The 21,977-nt window shown below is 45.3% G+C and overlaps 1 protein-coding gene across 1 annotated transcript in view; it reads left to right on the forward strand.

Moving 5' to 3' along the window:
- Positions 1–9,830, forward strand: part of LOC111981467 (collagen alpha-1(II) chain) — a 21,423-nt gene extending 11,593 nt beyond the window's left edge. Inside the window, exons 9-33 of the mRNA XM_070433692.1 lie at positions 58–204; positions 393–446; positions 589–687; positions 1,042–1,149; positions 1,434–1,487; positions 1,604–1,657; positions 1,861–1,905; positions 2,148–2,354; positions 2,585–2,746; positions 3,066–3,119; positions 3,412–3,519; positions 3,905–3,958; positions 4,091–4,144; positions 4,517–4,678; positions 4,874–4,981; positions 5,285–5,446; positions 5,660–5,767; positions 6,091–6,144; positions 6,264–6,371; positions 6,565–6,618; positions 6,757–6,864; positions 6,970–7,252; positions 7,501–7,691; positions 7,825–8,067; positions 8,487–9,830. Coding sequence (XP_070289793.1) covers positions 58–204; positions 393–446; positions 589–687; positions 1,042–1,149; positions 1,434–1,487; positions 1,604–1,657; positions 1,861–1,905; positions 2,148–2,354; positions 2,585–2,746; positions 3,066–3,119; positions 3,412–3,519; positions 3,905–3,958; positions 4,091–4,144; positions 4,517–4,678; positions 4,874–4,981; positions 5,285–5,446; positions 5,660–5,767; positions 6,091–6,144; positions 6,264–6,371; positions 6,565–6,618; positions 6,757–6,864; positions 6,970–7,252; positions 7,501–7,691; positions 7,825–8,067; positions 8,487–8,633 — 2,928 coding nt within the window. The 3' untranslated portion in view covers positions 8,634–9,830. The remainder of the gene's footprint in view (positions 1–57; positions 205–392; positions 447–588; positions 688–1,041; positions 1,150–1,433; positions 1,488–1,603; positions 1,658–1,860; positions 1,906–2,147; positions 2,355–2,584; positions 2,747–3,065; positions 3,120–3,411; positions 3,520–3,904; positions 3,959–4,090; positions 4,145–4,516; positions 4,679–4,873; positions 4,982–5,284; positions 5,447–5,659; positions 5,768–6,090; positions 6,145–6,263; positions 6,372–6,564; positions 6,619–6,756; positions 6,865–6,969; positions 7,253–7,500; positions 7,692–7,824; positions 8,068–8,486) is intronic.
- Positions 9,831–21,977: the final 12,147 nt, after the last annotated feature.

Consider the following 21,977-nt stretch of genomic DNA (forward strand, 5'->3'; position numbering starts at 1 on the left):
TATACTACAGTGCACCACCAAACGTTGCTACATGCTATGGTCACTAGCTAAGTACAGCAAACTCATCTCTCCATCTCTCTCTCTCTCTCTCTCCCTCCATCACAGGGTGGCCCTGGTGAGCGTGGTGGCGCCGGAGTTGCTGGAGCTAAGGGTAACACTGGTGAGCCTGGCCGCAACGGCGAGCCTGGTATGCCTGGATCCAAGGTGAGTTAGACAGGGGATCGGTCTCAGATCACAGGACCTTTGTTATACTCTATCATTGTTGGATAATTATTCAACAACTAATAGATACTAGAAGAATGAAACCCATATATTCATGTTAATGTGGCATATATATCTATATGTTATGTACCTGACCTTTGCCCTCTCACCTTCCCCCCCCCCATCTCTAGGGTATGACTGGTAGCCCTGGCAGCCCTGGTCCCGATGGCAAGACTGGCCCCTCTGTAAGTTCCTCAGCTACAGATTCACCTGACCCTCACGACACCAATTCAACGACACTGAAAGACACTGATGCAGATGGAGACCTATGGCTACTTCCACCGATTATCACTGTGGTCACTGACTCTCTGCCCTCTCCTGTGACAGGGTAACGGTGGTCAAGATGGTCGCCCCGGACCTCCCGGCCCCGTTGGAGCCAGAGGCCAGCCCGGAGTCATGGGATTCCCTGGACCTAAGGGAGCCGGAGTGAGTAACCCTTCTCTCTCGCGCTGCTCTTATTCGGGCAAAATCATTATCGGGCTAATTCGAGAAATGAGATCTGAAATTGACAGGTAACCCAATGTATACAGTGGAGGCTGTTGAGGGGAGGAAGGCTTCTAATAATGGGGGTGGAATGGGACTCAATGGAATGGTATCAAACACATGTGGTTGATACCCTTCCATTGACTCCATTCCAGCCATTCCTGTGAGCCGTTCTCACCTCAGCCGCCTTCACTACAATGTATGACATGGTTGTCCATAGCCTAAAACCTAGGTTTCAGTGTACAGAATTGCTCTCTGATGGGAAATGAGCTAATGGGTATTTGTCTTCTCCTGTAGGGTGAGGGTGGCAAGCCCGGTGAGAGAGGAGTCATGGGACCCGGTGGAGCTGTGGGCGCTCCCGGCAAAGATGGTGATGTTGGTGCTCCTGGTGCCCCCGGTGTTGCCGTAAGTACGCTTCCAGCATCCCACAATGCTTCACTCCCATTCTCCCCAAAGCTTTGAGGACAACATTCTTCAGCATTACCTGCACCGTGTCACACTTGCAAACACACTATCACTAATACAAGCCAGCATGGAATCTCCTAGGAGACTGCAAAACCACTCAGTTTGTTTTTGATTACATTATATGGGGGTAACTCCATCCACTACCAAGGTGTAGCACCCACCATTAAGCCGGTCACACTGATTTTCCTAACCGACTCTCCTCCTCCTTCTTCTCCTCCTCATAGGGACCTTCTGGAGAGCGAGGCGAGCAGGGAGCCGGTGGCCCCCCTGGATTCCAGGTACAGCACTGAACTATGGGAAATGATCAGCACCTGACCGATCGCAGACCTTCCTCCTACTTCAGGACCTCTGACCCTTGCCTCACCTGTCTCTCACTTGTTTCTTTGTATAACAGGGACTTCCAGGACCCCAAGGTGCTATTGGTGAGACTGGCAAGCCCGGAGAGCAGGTAAGAATACTACAGGACTACAGCACCTTTGGTGTTGTCACTCACTGCCCCGTGCCTTGTCCTTGCTACTCATCACTACACGGCACTTGACTTCCTGTCAAGATTTGGGACTCGACGCAGCTGAACATTGAGCATCACAAATGCAGATCTCAAATCTCTAGTCGTAATCTCTAATATCTTCTCCTCTCTCTCTCTCTCTCTAGGGTCTTCCCGGTGAGGGTGGTGCCCCTGGCTCTGCTGGATCCAGAGTGAGTATCCCAGAATAATAATGACATCACTTCCTGGGTGATGGACTGCCACAGCTACACTGTGGCCTAGCGACTTAGCCAAGCAAGACAACGGCTAACAGCTGAAGCAGCAACAGCCTAGCGCCCAGCTGACCGAGGCTAAAGACATTAGCATTCGAATGCGTCGAATAGCATCCTTCACCTTATATACACGTGATGCTCCAGAACCAAAGCTGACGCCCTCTCTTCTCTCCGTACCCCAGGGTGACAGAGGTTTCCCCGGTGAGCGCGGTGGCCCCGGCCCATCTGGACCCGCTGGTGCCCGTGGCTCTCCAGGCTCTGCTGGTAACGATGGTGCTAAGGGAGAGGCTGGTGCTGCAGGTGCCCCCGGTGGCCAGGGACCCCCTGGCCTGCAGGGAATGCCCGGAGAGCGTGGTGCTGGTGGTCTGCCAGGCCTGAAGGGAGACAGAGTGAGTACCGGTGCCACCCTTCACTTATCATCCTCCATGCCTAAATGCATGTTCATCAGTGGGCCTTGACTTCATACTTCTGTGGCACTCGGTGGCATACCCTCCATCCATCCAAACGTACACTTGCATTACAGTGGACTTGACTGAGTCCAAAAAAGCTCTCATCCGTCTCTGTAATCTGCATAACCCACAACTTACAGTACTAATTCAGCTACTCTTGTGTTTGACAGGGTGACCAAGGAGTCAAGGGTGTTGATGGCGCCGGTGGTAAGGATGGCGTCCGTGGTATGACTGGCCCCATCGGACCCAACGGCCCTGCTGGCTCTCCTGGTGATAAGGGAGAGACTGGCGCTCCTGGATCTGTTGGACCTTCTGGTGCCCGTGGTGCACCTGTGAGTACCTCAGGCCCACCCGGTCACCACCTCACCGCAGACATGACACAAAGACCTAAAAACATAGCTCCACATGCATCCATACCACGGGCATCGCTCGATGGGAGTTTGTCTTGACGCTTCAAATAGAGACCACAATGCATGAAGCAAAGTAAAAATGGTGCCCGGGACGTACCCGAGCACAAAAGCGAGCAATAAAGAATGACACTTAAGTAGAAATGAAGGCGTATAGAAGAATGAACTTACCCACACTCATGTGATGCTAGTCCCTGACCTGTAACACACTCCTGACCTGACTAACCCTAACCTTCTCCCCCAGGGTGAGCGCGGTGAGTCTGGTGCCCCCGGACCCGCTGGATTCGCTGGGCCTCCTGTAAGTACACACACCTCTTTTACCTGTCCTCATTTCGCACAGAAATCACTTCTCAATTCACACAGAAAACACTTCTCAATTCACTCAGAAATCAGTTGCCAATTCAAACAGACGTCGGTTGTCAATCAAGATGATGAATTGTAACATCTTGCACACTATGACAATTCTAAATTGAATTCGTTGACATTAAACGAGACAGGCGTATCTTATCATAGCATCCAGTCTAGATGAACCTCCACACTAGCCTACTCTACGTTCACTCAATCACTTCTTCTTCTCTCTTCTCCTTCAGGGTGGAGATGGTCAGCCTGGTGCTAAGGGAGAGGCTGGAGATAACGGTGCCAAGGGTGACGGTGGTGCCCAAGGACCCGCTGGACCTACCGGATCCCCTGGACCTCAGGTATAACACGTGGGACTGACCACTGGGTACCCACCCTGACCCATCTTAAATGGTCCTCTGTAGCTCAATTGTTAGAGCATGGCAGTCGCAACGCCAGGATAGTGGGTTTGATTCCCGGGACCACCCACATGTAAAATGTATGCGCTCATGACTGTAAGTCACTTTAGATAAAAGCATCTGCTAAATGGCATATATTATTATCTAGTTCTTTATTGATATGCAGTAAAGTCATTCAAATGAATTCCACTATCATAGCCCTACAGCGGTACTCTCAGTGACTTCAGCTGGAGTGCTGTTATATTGGTCTACCCGGTAAGACCACGGTATTGCAGAGATGTTTGTATTGCTCTTGCTTACTGACTGAAGCACTGCTGTATCCACACAGGGTCCCGCTGGAAACACCGGAGCTAAGGGCGCCCGTGGAGCTGCTGGTCCCCCTGTAAGTAGCTTTGTATCTTATCCTCCCAACATCTCCCGTCTGTCTGACTGTACAAGATAGCATTTGTAAAGTAGAATCATGCTTCCCAATCTGATACACTAGGTTGACCGGTGCCTCTCTTTCTCTCCTTAGGGTGCCACTGGTTTCCCCGGTGCTGCTGGTAGAGTTGGACCTCCCGGCCCATCTGTAAGTACTTCTATCTCTACCACCATTCCATTCGAACTGAACCATGTCCATCCTCTGTCCATATACCAGTCAATACCCTGGATCTGGTCATAGGTTCTAGATTTAACCGTAGGCTAACACTAAGCAAGCAAACAGCCCGATAATAGCTGCAATCCCACAACACAACAGCACAACTATCAATACAACATGTTATTGTGCAACCAACCCAAGAAATAACTGCATTGCCTGACGCCCAAACAAGCATCTAGCTAGGCGTTAGCTTAGCATTTGGTTGATCCCAATACTGTCATCAATAACAGCCAATTGACACAGGTTTATTCGGTCAACTTCAGCCTCGTCTCATACTCAACCATCCTCTCCTCTTTCTTTCAGGGCAACAACGGACCCCCCGGACCCTCAGGCCCTGGTGGAAAGGAAGGACAGAAGGGTAACCGTGGTGAGACTGGCCCCGCCGGTCGTCCTGGTGAGCTTGGCGCTGCCGGACCCCCTGGTGCCCAGGGAGAGAAGGGACAGCCTGGTGGAGATGGTCCCAATGTAAGTACCCCTTTTTTGGCTGTCACTGTCACCCTAACAAAGTAACACTCTGACCCCTAAACTGACCAGAGAGAACAATACGAATACTCCTTTTGGAGCGCACCTGTAACACACGCCGCTGGCGTTTAGATCTGACGCTTTAGAAAAGGGACACCTCAATGACCTATTCTCTCTTTCTCTCCTTCTCTCCTACAGGGACCCTCTGGAACTCCCGGACCTCAGGGTATTGGTGGACAGCGTGGTATTGTTGGTCTGCCCGGACAGAGAGGCGAGCGCGGTTTCCCCGGCCTCGCCGGACAACTGGTCAGTGCCTCAGAGTGCTAGAGTTCTAGAACTTCACGTTTTAAAGGCGTTAGGCTTTTGCAGAGGAGACACCGTTCACGGTGGATATCCCTCGTTTTCAATAAGGCAGTGACTAGATGGTCTACAAGCCTGCCGCAATGATGCTAAAGGCCCTCTGTGCTATCTCTGCCAAGATGGCAGCCGACAAGTGCAACGCTCTTGCAGTATCTTATTCATACAGTGTAGTTGTCATTGCGCTAATTCAGTAGTGGTACTCCGGTGTTATGGTTGAGGTCTAACCCTGTTCTCGGTTTCCTGCTTTAGGGAGAGCCTGGCAAGCAGGGACCTGGTGGCCCCTCTGGTGAGCGTGGACCCCCCGGACCCATGGGGCCCGCTGGACTGGCTGGAGCACCTGGCGAGCCTGGTCGCGAGGGAACTCCTGGTAACGAGGGATCTTCTGGTCGCGATGGTGCTGCTGGACCCAAGGTGAGAGCTATGCTCGTACACTGTCCTCAAGACCGAGTCAACCCTTCACTTTGGGAACCAGCCTGTTGGTATACTGTAGACAATCTACACTGGGCACCATTACACGACTATTTGCATGGCTGAAAGAGCATTACATACTGTAAAGTATTGGGATTATGTCAGGAGTTTGATCTTCTCTTGACCCCTCTCTGTTCCCCTCTGTTTTGCCTATAGGGAGAACGTGGTGAGTCTGGTGTTGCCGGTGCTTCCGGTGCCCCCGGACCCCCTGGCGCCCCTGGAACCGTCGGCCCTGCTGGAAAGTCTGGTGACCGTGGAGAGTCTGTAAGTGTCCAGATCCTCAGCCATTACTCCCTTAGACTGACGAGGAACACATAACTGGGGGCAATTCAGACTTGATCATGTTCAGAGACTTTACTGTATGTTAAACGGTTGTGGCCTCAAAATGGCCGCCCGTCACACAGTAACCAGTTATGGCTGTGGAAGGGGTTGAGGTGTTTGTTTGTAGTGCTGTTAGAATACATCATATACTGGTGCTCCTAGGAGTTGAGCTACATAGTCTTTATGACATGCCATCGAGTTGGGATCATCAACTGAATTGATTGTCATAATCTCTTTCTCTCTCTTTCCCTTTCTCTCTTCTTCAGGGTCCTGCTGGCCCCGCTGGTATTGCTGGCCCTGCTGGTCCCCGTGGCCCATCTGTACGTATATACTCCCATCACAGATTCATAAAACCATCACGATGAATACAATATCTGCTCTTCCACTCTTGAGTCCGAGGAAAGGGTATACTGAACACACCTGTCCTATTCCCACCCAGGGACCCGCTGGAGCTCGTGGAGACAAGGGAGAGTCTGGCGAGGCTGGAGAGCGAGGCATGAAGGGACACCGAGGATTCACTGGCATGCAGGGACCCCCTGGCTCCTCTGTGAGTACAGCTACTGATTGCGAATCAACAATAATAACAACACACAAGTGACTCCAGCAGAAACAAGGGAAATGGGTCGCGACACACAGGGAAGAGATAACACAAAACCTAGCAAGTGGGAAGAATCCACCTTCTCCCTGTAATATTGTTGTTTGATACAACAGGCACCTAAATCTGTTGTTTCTGCCCATAGGGACAATCTGGAGAGTCAGGACCTGCTGGAGCCTCTGGCCCCGCTGGACCTAGAGTGAGTATGACCCACATTATGACAACAGTCACACAACTATCAGCACAGCAACYTTATGACTGTGGATCACTTCTCTGGTGACAARATGATGTGGATAGTCTKCKCTGTRGTATTAAGCTATGGCTCTCCCRACACTAGGGACCTTCTGGATCWGCTGGTMCCGCCGGTAAYGATGGRATGAGCGGTCTGCCCGGCCCCATCGGACCTCCCGGACCCCGTGGTCGCTCTGGAGAGATGGGACCKTCRGTAAGTCACWTCAACCACTTCAAAATCYAKAWATRTTGCTCCTTYTKCTCCTCTTATTCTTCTTRACATCCTATCTTGYTTGYCCTTTGCTTCCTCCACATATAGGGACCCCCTGGCCCTCCCGGTCCCCCTGGCCCCCCAGGACCTCCCGGCGGTGGATTCGACATGGGCTTCATTGCTCAGCCCGCTCAGGAGAAGGCCCCCGATCCCTTCCGTCACTTCCGCGCCGACGACGCCAACGTSATGCGCGACCGCGACCTGGAGGTAGACACCACCCTCAAGAGCCTGAGCCAGCAGATTGAGAACATCCGCTCTCCCGAGGGCACCAAGAAGAACCCCGCCCGCACCTGCAGAGACCTSAAGATGTGCCACCCTGACTGGAAGAGCGGTGAGRTGGAGAGTCATAGACCCWMTCTWGACTACGGTTGRTCGCTCKTRYRMAGTCAKGKAATTGCRTGGCTTRGAGGAAAGCATGGAGCTGRATTGGTTCTGWCAKGCTTMYGCATAGMGTGTAKKGACYTCTTCAGTAGACACAWGCTCTTTTYGTTTCTGMRGAGTCTTGCMGTCWMTGMAGTCTCGWAACAYCKACAWTCYCATRGGATGTTCTTGACGCGATCCACTCTCTTCTCCYTGCAGGCGAGTACTGGATCGACCCCGACCAGGGCTGCACCCAGGATGCCATCAAGGTTTACTGCAACATGGAGACCGGCGAGACCTGCGTCTACCCCACCGAGGCCGAAATCCCCAAGAAGAGCTGGTACACCAGCAAGAACATCAAGGAGAAGAAGCACGTCTGGTTCGGCGAGGCAATGACCGATGGCTTCCAGGTGAGAACCTCGGAGTGACAAACTGGGCTGTTTGAGAAAAGAGGACCATAGTCGCACCGTTCTCTTGGGTGATGAGTCCTTGATGCTAACTCCAAACCATGCTAACTCCATCTCTTTCTCCTCTCCCCTACAGTTCGAGTATGGCAGTGAGGGTTCCAGCGCTCAGGATGTTAACATCCAGCTGACCTTCCTGCGCCTTATGGCCACTGAGGCCAGCCAGAACATCACATACCACTGCAAGAACAGCATCGCCTACATGGACCAGCAGTCCGGCAACCTCAAGAAGTCCCTGCTGCTCCAGGGCTCCAACGAGATCGAGATCAGAGCCGAGGGCAACAGCCGCTTCACATACAGCGTCACCGAGGACGGCTGCACGGTGAGTCCTCCTTCCGCCTGTTACCTACTCTCTGCTGTATCTTAGGCTGTGTCCGCTCAGGAACTTCTCTAGGAAGAGTCCTTCCTCTCAGGGATGGTTGGAGAGAGAATTGTCGCCTCTAAAAGAGGTAGTTGGTGTAAGACTGTGGGCATGAGCAGCAGTAGTCTTGGGAAGGGAATTGGAAAGGGCTTTTGGGATTATGGTGTTAATGTAGGACACGGGTCACTAGTTGGAAGCAGATGAGGGTTTGATGTGAGGGGCTTTGTGATCTGGGATGATATTCCTCATCACTTGGTGTAAAGTGTTTTTTCCAGGAGCCATCTTTTGAAAGGGGGAAGGGGAGGGAATGATTTTAAATTGATTAGGAAATGCAACTCTGGATTCTGATTGTGCACTTTTCATCTTCTTTCCCATCACAGTCGCACACCGGTGCATGGGGCAAGACAGTCATCGACTACAAGACAACGAAAACATCCCGTCTGCCTATTATTGACATCGCTCCTATGGACGTTGGTGCACCCAATCAGGAATTTGGCATTGAAGTTGGCCCAGTCTGCTTCTTGTAAAAAAGAAATCTGGACTTTAAATTGTTTGTGTGTGTGTGTGTATGTTTTTTTTCTAGCAGTCATCCCTCTCAACCCTTTTCTATGCATTTAAAAAGAAAAAACTAGAGTTTCATTTGGCCGTTCAAAAATGGTCCACTTGCTTAAAACTGCACTTCTGAAGACAGTGGTTGTGTGTCATCAAGCTTTTTTGGGACCACTATTACCACCACCATCAACACCGAGGATACTTTAGAAGACTCAATGGTTTCACTGGCAAAAAGAAAATAATATATACTTGTAAAGTGTAAAATCCCCCCTGGAGTTTGACAGAAAAAAAAACATCCCAGATACAGGTGACTTTTTTTTACCACCGCGGAAGGACAATGAAAAAGAAAACCAAATGCTTTGTACCACTTTCAGGTGATGTCAAATAAATCTTAAAAATGACAGTGAAGTGTCTCGTTGTTGTACCCACCTGGAGAAGCAGTTGTTCCTTCTGAAGTCACACGAAAGCAGCATTAGAGACATGGGTTCAACTTCTTTTTTAATCTTATGGCTACCTCAAAAAGGAAATCCACGTTACCCAGTGTTGGTGAACCCCCAGGTTAGATTTTACACGGCAGAAGTATGGTTGAAAGTAACAGCTGCAAAAGGTGCTATTCTTCATGAGGTCCTGACAATGGAGGGTGATCGAAAATTGTGCTATTATGTTGTCATTCTTGCTTGCAGGACCTTAGGTGCTAAATTAGCAGATTATCTTGATGTCAGTCATAACAGATGTGTTTCAAGTGTTGGCTAAGATCTCTGCAACAGAGGCATAGCAAGAGGTATACTGTAGTTAGGATGCACACAGTCCTGTCTAGTGTACAATGAGCAGGTGGATTTGTTGTCTTTTGTTTTTAACATCTTTTGACACTTTTTGGTTGTTGTTTGTTTCGTTTTGAAATCCCCCCTTTTGTTGTCCAATTGCTTCTAGCAGTACCCCTCTTTCACCCCCCATTGTTTTAGTTTTTTTGTTTTGTTTTCTTATTTTATGCGAAGGGTTTTGGAAAAAATTGAACACAGAAAAAATTGAAATATCAAATTTTGAGCGAAGCAGACACACCGTTGGGGGATTAAAACAAGAGGATCTGTACCTATTTTGTATATGTATAAAAATTTGAGATGTTTTTAATTATTTTGGATGCTGAAATAAAGCATGTTAAGTGGTCTACCTAATGTTTGTCAGACATGATCTTGACTATTCCCTGACTGCCCAATGGACTTGAATGAGGCACAGCTTGCACCCGTTACAGTTGTTTTGACTGAAAGGAAGATTAAAGAAAATCTCAGAAATGTTTGCCTCTGAAAATGATATGCTCCTCAGAATCAGGTAACATTTTAAGGTGGAACCATGTCCATGTCAACAATTAGGCTAAAGTAAAAACACACGGTGGCCATTGTTAGTGTTAAAGACAGTTCAATAGTACAAACACAGCACAGAGGATGGATACTTCAATACTCTACCTTGACAACATAGGCTAAATGGTTCAATCCGTTTTTCTGACTTATATCCGCTCAGGGCAAAATCCAGTTTGAAGACGCATATCCAAGACATTTGACTTCAGTCCCCCACGCTGTTCGTCTCCTTTCGACGGGGTTGATTGAAATAGATATTCCATTCTGTTCTGTCAAGTATATCCACCAGTGATAACCATCCACAGTGGCGCGCCCTTGGAGACAGCAGCGGTGCGCGACACCTCTGTATGCAGCAAAATCTATCGTGCTCACAAAACGCAAAAGCACCTCACAATTGAAATCCAATTTGTTTCAAGCATAGTTCATTCGAAATAGAAAGATAAATACAAGAGGATAACCATCTGTAAGACATTCTCTCTGATAGGCATTCAGTTGTGGAGACCCAGCACCATAGTCTAACCATCTCTGCCTTTCAGAGGCACACTATTCAGGTGGGCTCTACTCTACCAGTTTGCCCTGAGCTGGCTTTACAAAGGGACCGATTGTCCACCCTGTTGTGTCAGCAGGCAGCTGCATAGTAGGCGGCTACCTCCAAATTCCGGAGGGCTATAAGGGTTTTATTTAGTCTGTAAATTCCAACTTTTGGGCTCACATTTCTCGGATATGCAACATCAATACTAAGCACAAATAACAGCTTTTTGACTAAATAATATAGGTTGGGTAGGCTAGTCTGTTTTGGTTTTCCTGCTTGTACTCAATTTTGGAGATGGAGTGGTGGCCTGGCGATGGGGTACGTGAAGATTTTGAGAGGGGGTGAAGAATCATGAAGAAATATTGTGAAATTGGATAATTCATTCCGTAAATGAATACACTTGTAATTTCGCTCTAAAAGGTTCTTTATAACAATGTAATAATCATTGTTCAATAAAAAATAAGTAGGTTATTTTTCTCCTATATTGTTGATATTCTCTATACCCTGTCTCAATCTGGACTTCATGTCAAGAAATGTGTGACAACATGCAGGTATGCAGGCACATCCACACACAAGCACACACATAGTAACACACACGTTTGTTTTACTATTCTTGTGGGGACCAAATAATTGATTCCAATTCAAAATCCTATTTTTCCTAACCCCTAACTGTAACCCCAAACCCCTACACCTAACCCTAACCCTAACTATAACATCTAACCCTAAACCTAAGCCCTAACCCTAATTGTAACCCTAACTCTAATACCGAACCTTACCTAACTATAAACCTAATTGTAACCCTAACCCTAAATCTAACCCGTAAGCCTAAAATAGCCTTTTCCATGGGGAGACTGGTGAAGTGTCCCCAAATCACTGTGAGGATTTCTGGTCCCCATAAGGATAGCAAAACAAAACACGCACGCACGCACGCACGCACGCACGCACGCAACACAACACACACACACACACACACACACACACACACAAGCACTTACACACACACACACACACACAGATAGTTAAAGCCACATTCTGTATGTAAAATTCCAGTCATTGGAATTGATGAAATTATTACTGTCTTGTTTTATCACAAACCATGCTTGTTTTAGTAAGTTGTGTTGCTTTCATTACATGTCATGCACCAGGCCCAGATACTGTATATTGGCTATAGAAATGAAGTAGATCAACTATTTGCATTGCATGAATTTGCATTAGCTCTGTTGTTTCCATTTTTGTTCGTGACCAACTCTTTGATTCATGGTGGGCATATTGTTTTTGTGCTGTTTGTAGAGTGCAGTTTTTTTTTATGTCAATAGAGGGAATACTGCCATCTTGTGGAACCAGGTGGTTCAGGTCATATATGCTAGGTCTAGTAGCACTCTAAAAACAGTAGATGTATCTATCCCCTGAGGCAGGTATTCCCAAACTGAGAATGGCATTGCGTACCCCTACGCAATGCCGTCGGGGGTGCGCAAAATAAAAATGTTATACACATAAAAATAAATAAAAATAAAACTCTTCATATTTTCACAGTCCATTTATATTTTCCAATGGGGCTATACTGTACACTTGGGTGAGMTTTTTTTCTCACCTGAGTAGCCTCGTTTCTCATTTCACTGCCAAAAATAAAATTAAACCATCTAGCATACAGCGAAATAACAACACAATGTCAAATACAGGTAGCCTAGTGAAATAAGTACCATCCAATCACATTAACCGTTACTCTCCCGTAGGAATTGCACTAACGGTCTGTATGGAGCCAAACTGTAGCTGCTGCTAAAGTTGGTATCTGTACTGATGGCGCAATAGCAAAGACAGGGCGACATAGTGGTGCGGTAACGTGTGCAATCAGTTGCCCCTGACACCACTTGGGTACACTGCAGCATCCACCGAGAGGCTCTTGCAGCCAAGGGAATGCCTGACAGCTTGAAATACGTTTTGGACACTACAGTGAAAATGGTTAACTTTGTTAAAGCCCCTGAACTCTCCTGTATTTTCTGCACTGTGCAATTATATGGGCAGCGACCATGTAACGCTTTACTACATACAGAAGTGCTGGGTCGTTTGTGAACCCGGCTCGCATATCAGAAGAGCCAAATCTATTTATTAAAATATTTAAAATATTAAGATATGAATAATCAAAAGTTTTAATTAATAGAATTAACTAATTCAAAGAAGGAAAAAATAAATAAAATAATATAGGCCTAAATGCTCAAGCGCACACACATTCGTTCTGACTGTCTGCTCAGACTAACCTGTTGTTCCTGTCAATCAGACACGCAGTGTCAACCAATGAACCAAAGATGCGTGAAGAAGGGCCGAGCCAACTCACTCACAGTCGCATACTTAGCAGCCGAGGAGAGAGAGGAAGTACAGCTGTGAAAACAACAGCTGGAAAATGAGTTGGAAGCACAATAGCGTTTGGATGCATTTTAATAATGTAGACAATGTTAGAGCACAGTGTAGAATTTGCCAAAACAAAATCTCATATGAAGCCGGTTCTACGCACAACCTACACCGGCATATGCGAACTGTGCACCCAACTGTGAAGCCAACTGTAGCGGAGCTTCGAGAAACCAGCGGGCCTGCTAGTGATAGTGGTGGAGCCACAGAATGGAATATAATCACGTGCTATCAGAAACCGCTGCACTTGATCCCACGTTTAAGAAGTTAGCCTTCAGTGATGCCAGAGCGATTGATGAGGCTCTTCAAATAATAACCTTAGCAGCAGGGAGGGACAGCCCCAGCAGCAGTCAGCTGGCTCAGGCACCAGGGAAACAGGAAGAAGAGGGAGCAGATGGAGCAGAATCACCAGCAGTAGTGCCACAAACGTCTGCTTTTTGGATGCTGTTTGACGAGAGAGCAACTGGGGATGCAGCACGAAGGAATCACTCAGCAGATGCCATAATGGAGGTCCGATCCTATTTGGAAGAGCCCCCCCTCCAAAGATCTGCAGATCCTCTGAGCTGGTGGAAGAACAAGTAATAAAGTCATGACAGGGAGACTCATAGTGCATAGTGGCCACATCCGTTCCCTCTGAAAGGGTCTTCTCGAAAACGGGACAAATAATATCTGAGAGAAGAAACCGCATCAGCCCCTCGAAAGTGAGGCAGCTTGCATTTCTGAATGCAAATCTCTCATAAAAGCAAAATATGGTCAGCATTGCTGTGCGCTGCTGGTTATAACATGGCAATAAAGAAGAGAGAGAAAAGAGGGACCAGTTTAATGTTTTAAGTGGGATGCTGCAGTTTTGGACATAGTTATTTATTTTTCTTTGATATGGTGCAATATTCTATTATTATGTTGTTCAGATTGTATTCGTTTTGAGTTGTTACATTTATATGCACTTTGTTTATACACAATAAAAAGTTCTACTTTAAATGCAAATGTTTAATAGCATTATTTTTCATAACCAAATGTATTTAAAAATGCATTGGTTTGTTAAGGTAGAGTATGATTTCATTTAATAATTTAATTAGGATTGTTTTAACACCAATCATAGTCAAACTATCGCAAACTGTTTGACTTGAAAAAGTCAAAACAGTTTTTAAAGAGCCATTTGGGAGCCAAAAGAGCCGGCTCTTTTTGGTGAGCTGAGCCGTGAAAAGAGCTGGGATTACTGACCATAATTTTCACCGCTTGCTTGATGACGAGTTTCTCACACGACTGGCCTCTGGGTGATGTTTTTTCTTGACTGAATGATCTGAATCTAGGATTACAGGGACTCTCCGCAACTATATTCAATGTGCGGGACAACATTGAGGCTATGATTAAGAAGTTGGAGCTCTTCTCTGTCTGCATTAACAAGGACAACACACAGGTCTTTCCTTCATTGTTTGATTTTTTGTGTGCAAATTAACTCAAGCCTACGGACAATGTCAAATGTGATATAGCGAAGCACCTGAGTGAGTTGGGTGCGCAATTACGCAGGTACTTCACTGAAACGGATGACACAAACAACTGGATTCGTTATCCCTTTCATGCCCTGCCTCCAGTCCACTTACCGATATCTGAACAAGAGAGCCTCATCGAAATTGCAACAAGCGGTTCTGTGAATTGCAGAGTATCCTGCTTTGGCAAATCGCGCTGTTAAGACACTGATGCCCTTTGTACCTATGTGAGAGTAGATTCTCGGCCCTCACGAGCATGAAAACTAAATACTAAATACAACTAAATACAGACACAGACTGTGTGTGGAAAATAATTTAAGACTGAGACTCTCTCCAATACAACCCGACATTGCAGCGTTATGTGCATCCTTTCAAGCACACCCTTCTCATTAACCTGTGGTGAGTTATTCACAATTTTCGAATAACAAATAAGGTAGTATATAAAGAGCAAAATTATTTATTATTATAATATGATTTGTGCCCTGGTACTATAAGAGCTCTTTGTCACTTCCCGCGAGCCGGGTTGTGACAAAAACTCACACTCATTCTTATGTTTAATAAATGTATCGTAGTGTTTGTGTGGCAGGCTTACAATGATGGCAAAAACAACATTTGAGAGTGCGCTGACCCTGGTGCTATGCAGCTGGACGTTGAATGTTTGAAGGGGTAGGGACATATAAAAAGTTTGGGAACCACTGCCCCGAGGCAATAGAAAACAAAGCCAATGGAATAGATAGAATGGAGACTTCTAGTCTTGGGCGGGACTTAAATTGGGGAAAGATTAACTTTATGCAAAAGTCTCTGCGATATCGTAGCGCAATTTACCAATATAACTTCCAGACCGTACTGGATAGGCTGTTGATACCTAGCACTATCGGGCATGCTGTCGGCTTGCTAGCAACCACATGACGAGCCACGCAGGACAATGSTAGCGTGGCTAGGCAAAGCATCGCTGCTTGTGGATCACAGCCGTGAGATTAAACGTATTGTAATGAAATGGGCAGGGAGCAGGCCTCGAACCCTCGACCTTCTAAGCACGAAGTCCAGCGCGCTATCGACTGTGCCCCAAAAGRATGCTCAAAGCACGTATAAACCCAGGGTCATTACAGTATMTTGGCGTGATGCCTGACAAAATGTGCACCACCACCCGCAGTCGCTATTGAGTCCTTTTGGCTGTCTGTCACATGCATCACATGTTGCCTGGGGAGGCTCCAGTCGTTCACCACAGTGAGTCTCCAGACAGAGAGAGACAACAGGCAGCACAAATGTGGATCATTACTGCGGTGTGTGTGTGTGTGTGTGTGTGCAGCCACATGACCACAGGCAGGGGAGGCGTTGCCATGGAGTTGAGAGATTCAAGGCCTCAGCTGCAATGAATCTCCCTGAGAACTGGTGCCTGCTGTGAGCCAACCTGGGGCAGGTACAGTGGTCTGGACCCTACATCATTTGGTTCTGGTGGCACTTGGCTGCAGCATGCTGCTTGCAACACCACCAGAGTTGTGGGTTTGAATCTTGAATGGGGCCACATATACAGAATATGTTTGATAATACAAGTTGCTTTGCGGCTAATACTCATTTCATTATACAATGTGGATGTGGATATTCGATGATGTTACATATAAATAATTTAATAATAAATCTGTGCATTTTCTCACAGACTCACACTGTAGGAACCCAGTTCTCTTTTGTTATCCAAGCTGGAGAAGAGTAGGAATGGCTGGTTCGTTGCTCTGCCATCTGCTGGCTGCATATGGTCAGTAGAAATAAATCATGACATTTGAGTAGGTTGAAGATAATAACCACTACCAGTATTACTGTTACCACTGGTCTTATTATCAATAGGTAGGAATGATACAAGTAATCTTTAATATGTTCATGGTATATGGTGAATGTGCTGATATATAGGGATATATAGGGTTCAGTCAAGGCAACATCTCTTACCATCCCGCCTCTTCTCTCTGCAGTAAGTCTGCAGTGTTGAGTCATTGGTTTATACAGCTGGGGTTGCATCCCAAATGGCACACTGTCCCCTAAATAGTGCACTTCTTTTGCCAGAGCCCTATGGGCCATGTTCAAAAGTAGTGTGCTATGTAGGGAATAGGGTGCCATTTGAGACTTTCCCCTGCTGTGTTGACCCATGGTTAACCCCAAAGGATGATAATTCTGCCACTGCACATTAGAACCTGGTGGTAGAGGGAAATGATCTCTCTCTGTGTAGACTAGACAGATGGAATCCCATTATAAACTGGAAGGTAAAAAAATGTACACAGATATTTTAGTTTGGTTTTCTCACCATGTCCTCTGTGCCCATCAGGTCTGTTATTGGAGTGTTTTACATGCCCAAGGACCGTTGTGGTGACACTGACAGGAAGAACCACCTAACCTTAACCAAACAGAAAGAAAGGCAAGGGCAACATGTATAAGAGGCTAGGGTAGACCAGGCCTTCTCAAAGTCAAATGATAATGGCTGAACATGAAGACGGTGTTTGTTCTTTAAATAAACAACACAAAAGGATTACAAAAGAATTACACTATTGCAATGCCTTTATAATTCAGTTTATAGCCTATGGTATTCTTTCTATAGAGGGCGAGTGAGCAAATCACATGGGTATGAGCCTATAAAAAGATGCCTATAATTCAATCTCTTAAAAAATATCTATAACATGCCACTTTCCACCTCCGGTGCCCAGAGAATGGTGYTACAGTGTCTCTAAGTGCAAAATGATGATTCTATCAATTTACGAAACATAAAACAATGGCATCCCTCATAGAATACAAGTTTCCCTCTAATCCTGCATGTTATTGTCATGTTCAGTGGGATAGGCCTGCATTTTAAGAGATGGCTTGGTTTATTCCCTATTTTTCATAAAAATCTATTTTTCAATGGAGACCTTCATTTATATACATGTCTTCCATGTATATTCAGCTATCCAGTCCATATGTGCAATTAGCCTAGTAGTACCCTACACACTTAGGAAAAAATACGCTATCTAGAACCCAAAAAGGGTTTCCCCAGAGGATTCTACATGGGACCCAAAAGAGTTCTAKCTCGAACCAAAAAGGGTTCTCCTATGAGGATAGCCAGAGAACCCTTTTGGAATCCTTTTCTTTCTAAGAGTGTATATGATGGGTTGAATAATATGACACTCATAATGTGAGTATAATTATTCAATACTGTATAAGGCAATAGCCCTATAAAATGTATTCTCTGTTCAGTGCATTGGTAAATAACAACGTCATGCTCCCTGATGTGGTTAGTGGTATAGGCTACTATAAGACATATTTATGTCAAGAGGTCATTTGTTTGTAAAACAACTGAACAAAAATATAAACTGAGCAAAAATATWAACACAACATATAAAGTGTTGGTTCCATGTTTCATGAGCTGAAATAAAAGGTCCCAGAAATGTTCCASTTGTACAAAAAGCTTATTTCTCTAAAATGTTGTGCACAAATTTGTTTACATCCCTGTTAGTGAGCATTTCTCCTTTGCCAAGATAATCCATCCACCTGACAGGTGTGGCATATCAAGAAGCTGATTAAACCGCATAATCATTATGCAGGTGCAGCTTGTTCTGGGGACAATAAAAGGCCACTCTAAAATGTGCCGTTTTTTCACACAACAAAATGCCACAGATGTATCAAGTTTTGAGAGAGCGTGCACTTGGCATGCTGAATGTCCACCAGAGCTGTTGCTAGATAATATAATGTTAATTTCTCTACCATAAGCCGCCTCCTACATAATTTTTGACAATTTGGCAGTATGTCCAACTGTCCTCACAACCGCAGATGATGTGTAACCAAGCCAGCCCAGGACCTCCATATGTGGCTTCTTCACTTGTGGGATCATCTGAGACCAGCCACACGGACAGCTGATGAAACTGAGGAGTATTTCTTTCTGTAATAAAACCCTTTTGTGTGGAAAAAAACGAATTCTGATTGGCTGGGCCTGGCTCCCCAGTGGGTGGGCCAATGCCTTCCCAGCCACAACAATGGCTGTGCTCCTTCCCAGTCATGAGAAATCCATAGATTAGGTCTTAATTATATTATTTCAGTTGACTGATTAAAATTGTTGAAATTGTTGGATGTTGCATTTATATTTTTGTTCAGTATACATCGATAAAGGAAATGGAAACACTTTTAGACAACATATGTTTCATGTAATGAAAAGGCACTATAATGCCTGTAGCCTATCCGATAAACTGAACAAGGATCTCATCTAGATTAAGCCTTCTTAAACCCCCTAAACCCATAAACGATAAAGAGATTTTTGTTGTAATCTATGAATAACTGTATTAGGCTCAAGAGAAATCCTATTTGTCCCTGCATTTAAAGAGCAACTGCCCGTGGCAAATGGTGTTTGCGTGGAAGTGGGACATTCTGCAAAGGATTGTTTCAATTTTACCACAAACCAAGAAACTCGTCACAAACAGAAACTCGTCACACTTATCACCATCGCATAAACGATCTAACAAAACCTCATTGGGTTTGGATAATCTTAANATCTAACAAAACCTCATTGGGTTTGGATAATCTTAACCCATTTAATCCCGAATTTTTCCCATACATGAAAATATCTAAATCATGTGTCATTAGTAACCTTTTGAAATAATCGATCATCATTTTTTTAAATTTTCATGGAAAAGTAGMTGAAAAAGTGTGTTTTATGGTCGGTCACAAWTGTGACCGGTGGGAGAATGTGATGTATATACTGAATTAACATATTTCTCCTATGCAGTCATCAAAATTCTTTATAACCCYGCRCAGTTATTAACACATGTAAAACTGTCACTGCCAGTCCCCAGCATTGCTACTAAAATGCCCCATCACATTCTAGTGTGACTATTTTACATAACAAAAACCCTTATACAACACCGATACGAATACTGAGAGCAAAGACAAAAATCAACAACCATCGACGTATRTCAACATTGTTACTTTATTGTAACATACATTGTAACATTGTTACTTTATTGTAACATGTATTGAAACATTAACATTGTAACTTTATTGTAACATTTGAACTTGTACTTTAGTGCAATACTCATTGTAACATTGTCATTGTGACATTTTAGTGCAACATTCACTAACAACTGTATAGCAGTTGTGTTATTCATTCACATTGAACATACAGGTAACATTTAGGATAGAGGTAGCCTGTAGAATATGCATTCAAGTAGAGGCCTACACAGAACAAAATAATATATATCATAGAGGTAGGCTTCAGAACCAAGTGCACGATTAGTTTGTGCATCACTATTTTGAACTGTGATCAGTCAGACCTAATTGACCTTTTTTRCCAAAAACATTTCAGTCATTTTGGTTGTCTTTTTCYTCTACTTTTCTTTTCTTCCTAGAGTCCYTTGTACTGCTTCTCKTCACCCTTTATCGACTTTTCTATTTTTCTTTTATTGGCTTTTTCATTCACTCTTATCTCCTTTTCTACTGTCCATGGTATATCTTGAAGCACTCAATGTGCAGTGGCGCTTTGCATTTCTCACATGCATAGGTAGTGCGTTTGTCACAATGACGACATCTCTGGAACCGGTGCATCGTGTTGATTGGCCAGTGAGAAGCTTTGTCAAATCTTGCCTGATCTTCAACAGTASCAGCCAGTAAAGATCTCCTTCCTTGGCTCAGTGGTTTCGTGCCAAACTTTTGCATAAGAGACTGTGCCACTATCCGTGAGAAGGTGAGCAGGTCGATGGTCCCTCCCATWACGTCTCTGTAAAAGAAATGGCTGTTTACGAGTGCACTGTTGAGAGACCATGCAAAGATGGGCCACCACCACTTCTTAGACCTGATCGAGATATGGTATCTTGAAACCTYTAGGTCATGAAGGTCAACACCACCCATGTGCTCATTGTATCGGTTGATGCATTTTGGTTGTGGGACTTTGTCAAAGGCACGTCGCTCCTTGTTCCATCTTTTGACAGAGGTCTCACTGTATTTCTCCTCCATGTTTGTTGCCACTGTGACAATGTTATTGTCTTTCCAACGGACCAGCAACTTGTCTCCTTGGGTCAGAACCTCAGAGGTTCCCCGGGGTAACTTCATGAAGTCCTTCTGTGGCTTGAATGGGACATCAAACAGACGATTCTGCCTCATCGTTCCAGAGCTCCCTTATCCTCTTTTTGTCATTTCATCGAGGAGTGCAAGCGAAGTGAAGAGGTTGTCATGAAGGAACTTGCAACCTTGAGGCACCTGAGATTGCTCTGCAAGACCGAGAARGACACTGGGTCCCTGACCCAGCCCAGTCTCAGGGAGGAGTGTGTGGGATCCACCATATGGCTCCATGTGATACATGTAACCACTGYYTGAGGCAAGGCTCCATAGCTTGTAACCAAAACGGATTGGTTTACCTCTAATGAATTGCTTACATCCATGTCGGCCATAGTATCGGATCATGCTCTCATCCACTGACAGCCATTCCTGAAATGGCATGACTTTGTATGACTGATTGAGCTCAGAGAAGATGGGCCTAACCTTAAAAAATGGGTCGTCAGTGATCTTTGTGTTGTCAACCACATGAACTGAGGCCATTATTTCATCAAAGCGATTTCTCCGCATTGAATCTGAAATGCTTTCATTGTGTACATCACTGTCAAGTGACCAGTACATGTGTCTTCTTGGAACAGAGCTGTACCCAGATGTGATAAGGATCCTATAGAATGTAAGTAGCTCATCCATACTCAGATACAGTTGCTTGTCCTTGGTCTGGGTGGAGTAGAGGTTGGACATTTCAATGGTGATCTCTCTTAGGGTGGGTGGATACATTAGTAGGAAAACATCCATTGGGTTGGGACAGCTTTGTTTTACACATTCTGCAGCATTTGGGCTGTATACTATGTGTTTTGGAATCACAGCGGTGGCAGGCCTCTTCGATCGTTTGAACACTCAATCCTTATTTTTGACGACCTGCAGCTTTGCCCTTGGCTCTTCTGACTGGACCCTCTGGCGAGTAGAGGCCGTTGGCTCTTCATTATCAACGGTGGAGGGTGGTGGGGGAGGGGGGGTTGTGGTGGATGGGGGAGTGGGGGTTGTGAGGGGTAGGTCATCATCACTGATAACGTTGTTCCTGTCATGATCTGTTTGCATAGGTTCAGCATATGCATTCAACAGCCTGGCTGGCAAATGGCCTGTCTCCCCCTCATAGTCCATATCTGACCCATCACTATCACAATCACTGAGGACAGCATCTTTCTCATTTTGAGGGATAACTACAATGTTGCATGGCTTGTCTGGGTGGTCACCTAGAMCCAACATATCCAGAACTTGACTCAAAGTGAAACTAAAAGAAAGAACAGAGTAGAAAGTTAGAACAAGAACTATGTATGTGTATAAGTATGTGAATACCTAGATGCACTGTGTTATCCCGCCGGTCACTATTGTTGCCGTCAACATGTTTACACATTCTATGACCACACTGAACAAAGTTGAGTAATTGCAAATGCATATATCAATACTAGACACCTTAAAGATGATGTGTACCAAAAATCTTTGTCCTAACTTTATGTTAACATACTTTACTAACCTTTTGTTTGG

This window comes from Salvelinus sp. IW2-2015, linkage group LG20 (genome assembly GCF_002910315.2).
Source record: "Salvelinus sp. IW2-2015 linkage group LG20, ASM291031v2, whole genome shotgun sequence".
Classification (NCBI taxonomy): domain Eukaryota; kingdom Metazoa; phylum Chordata; class Actinopteri; order Salmoniformes; family Salmonidae; genus Salvelinus; species Salvelinus sp. IW2-2015.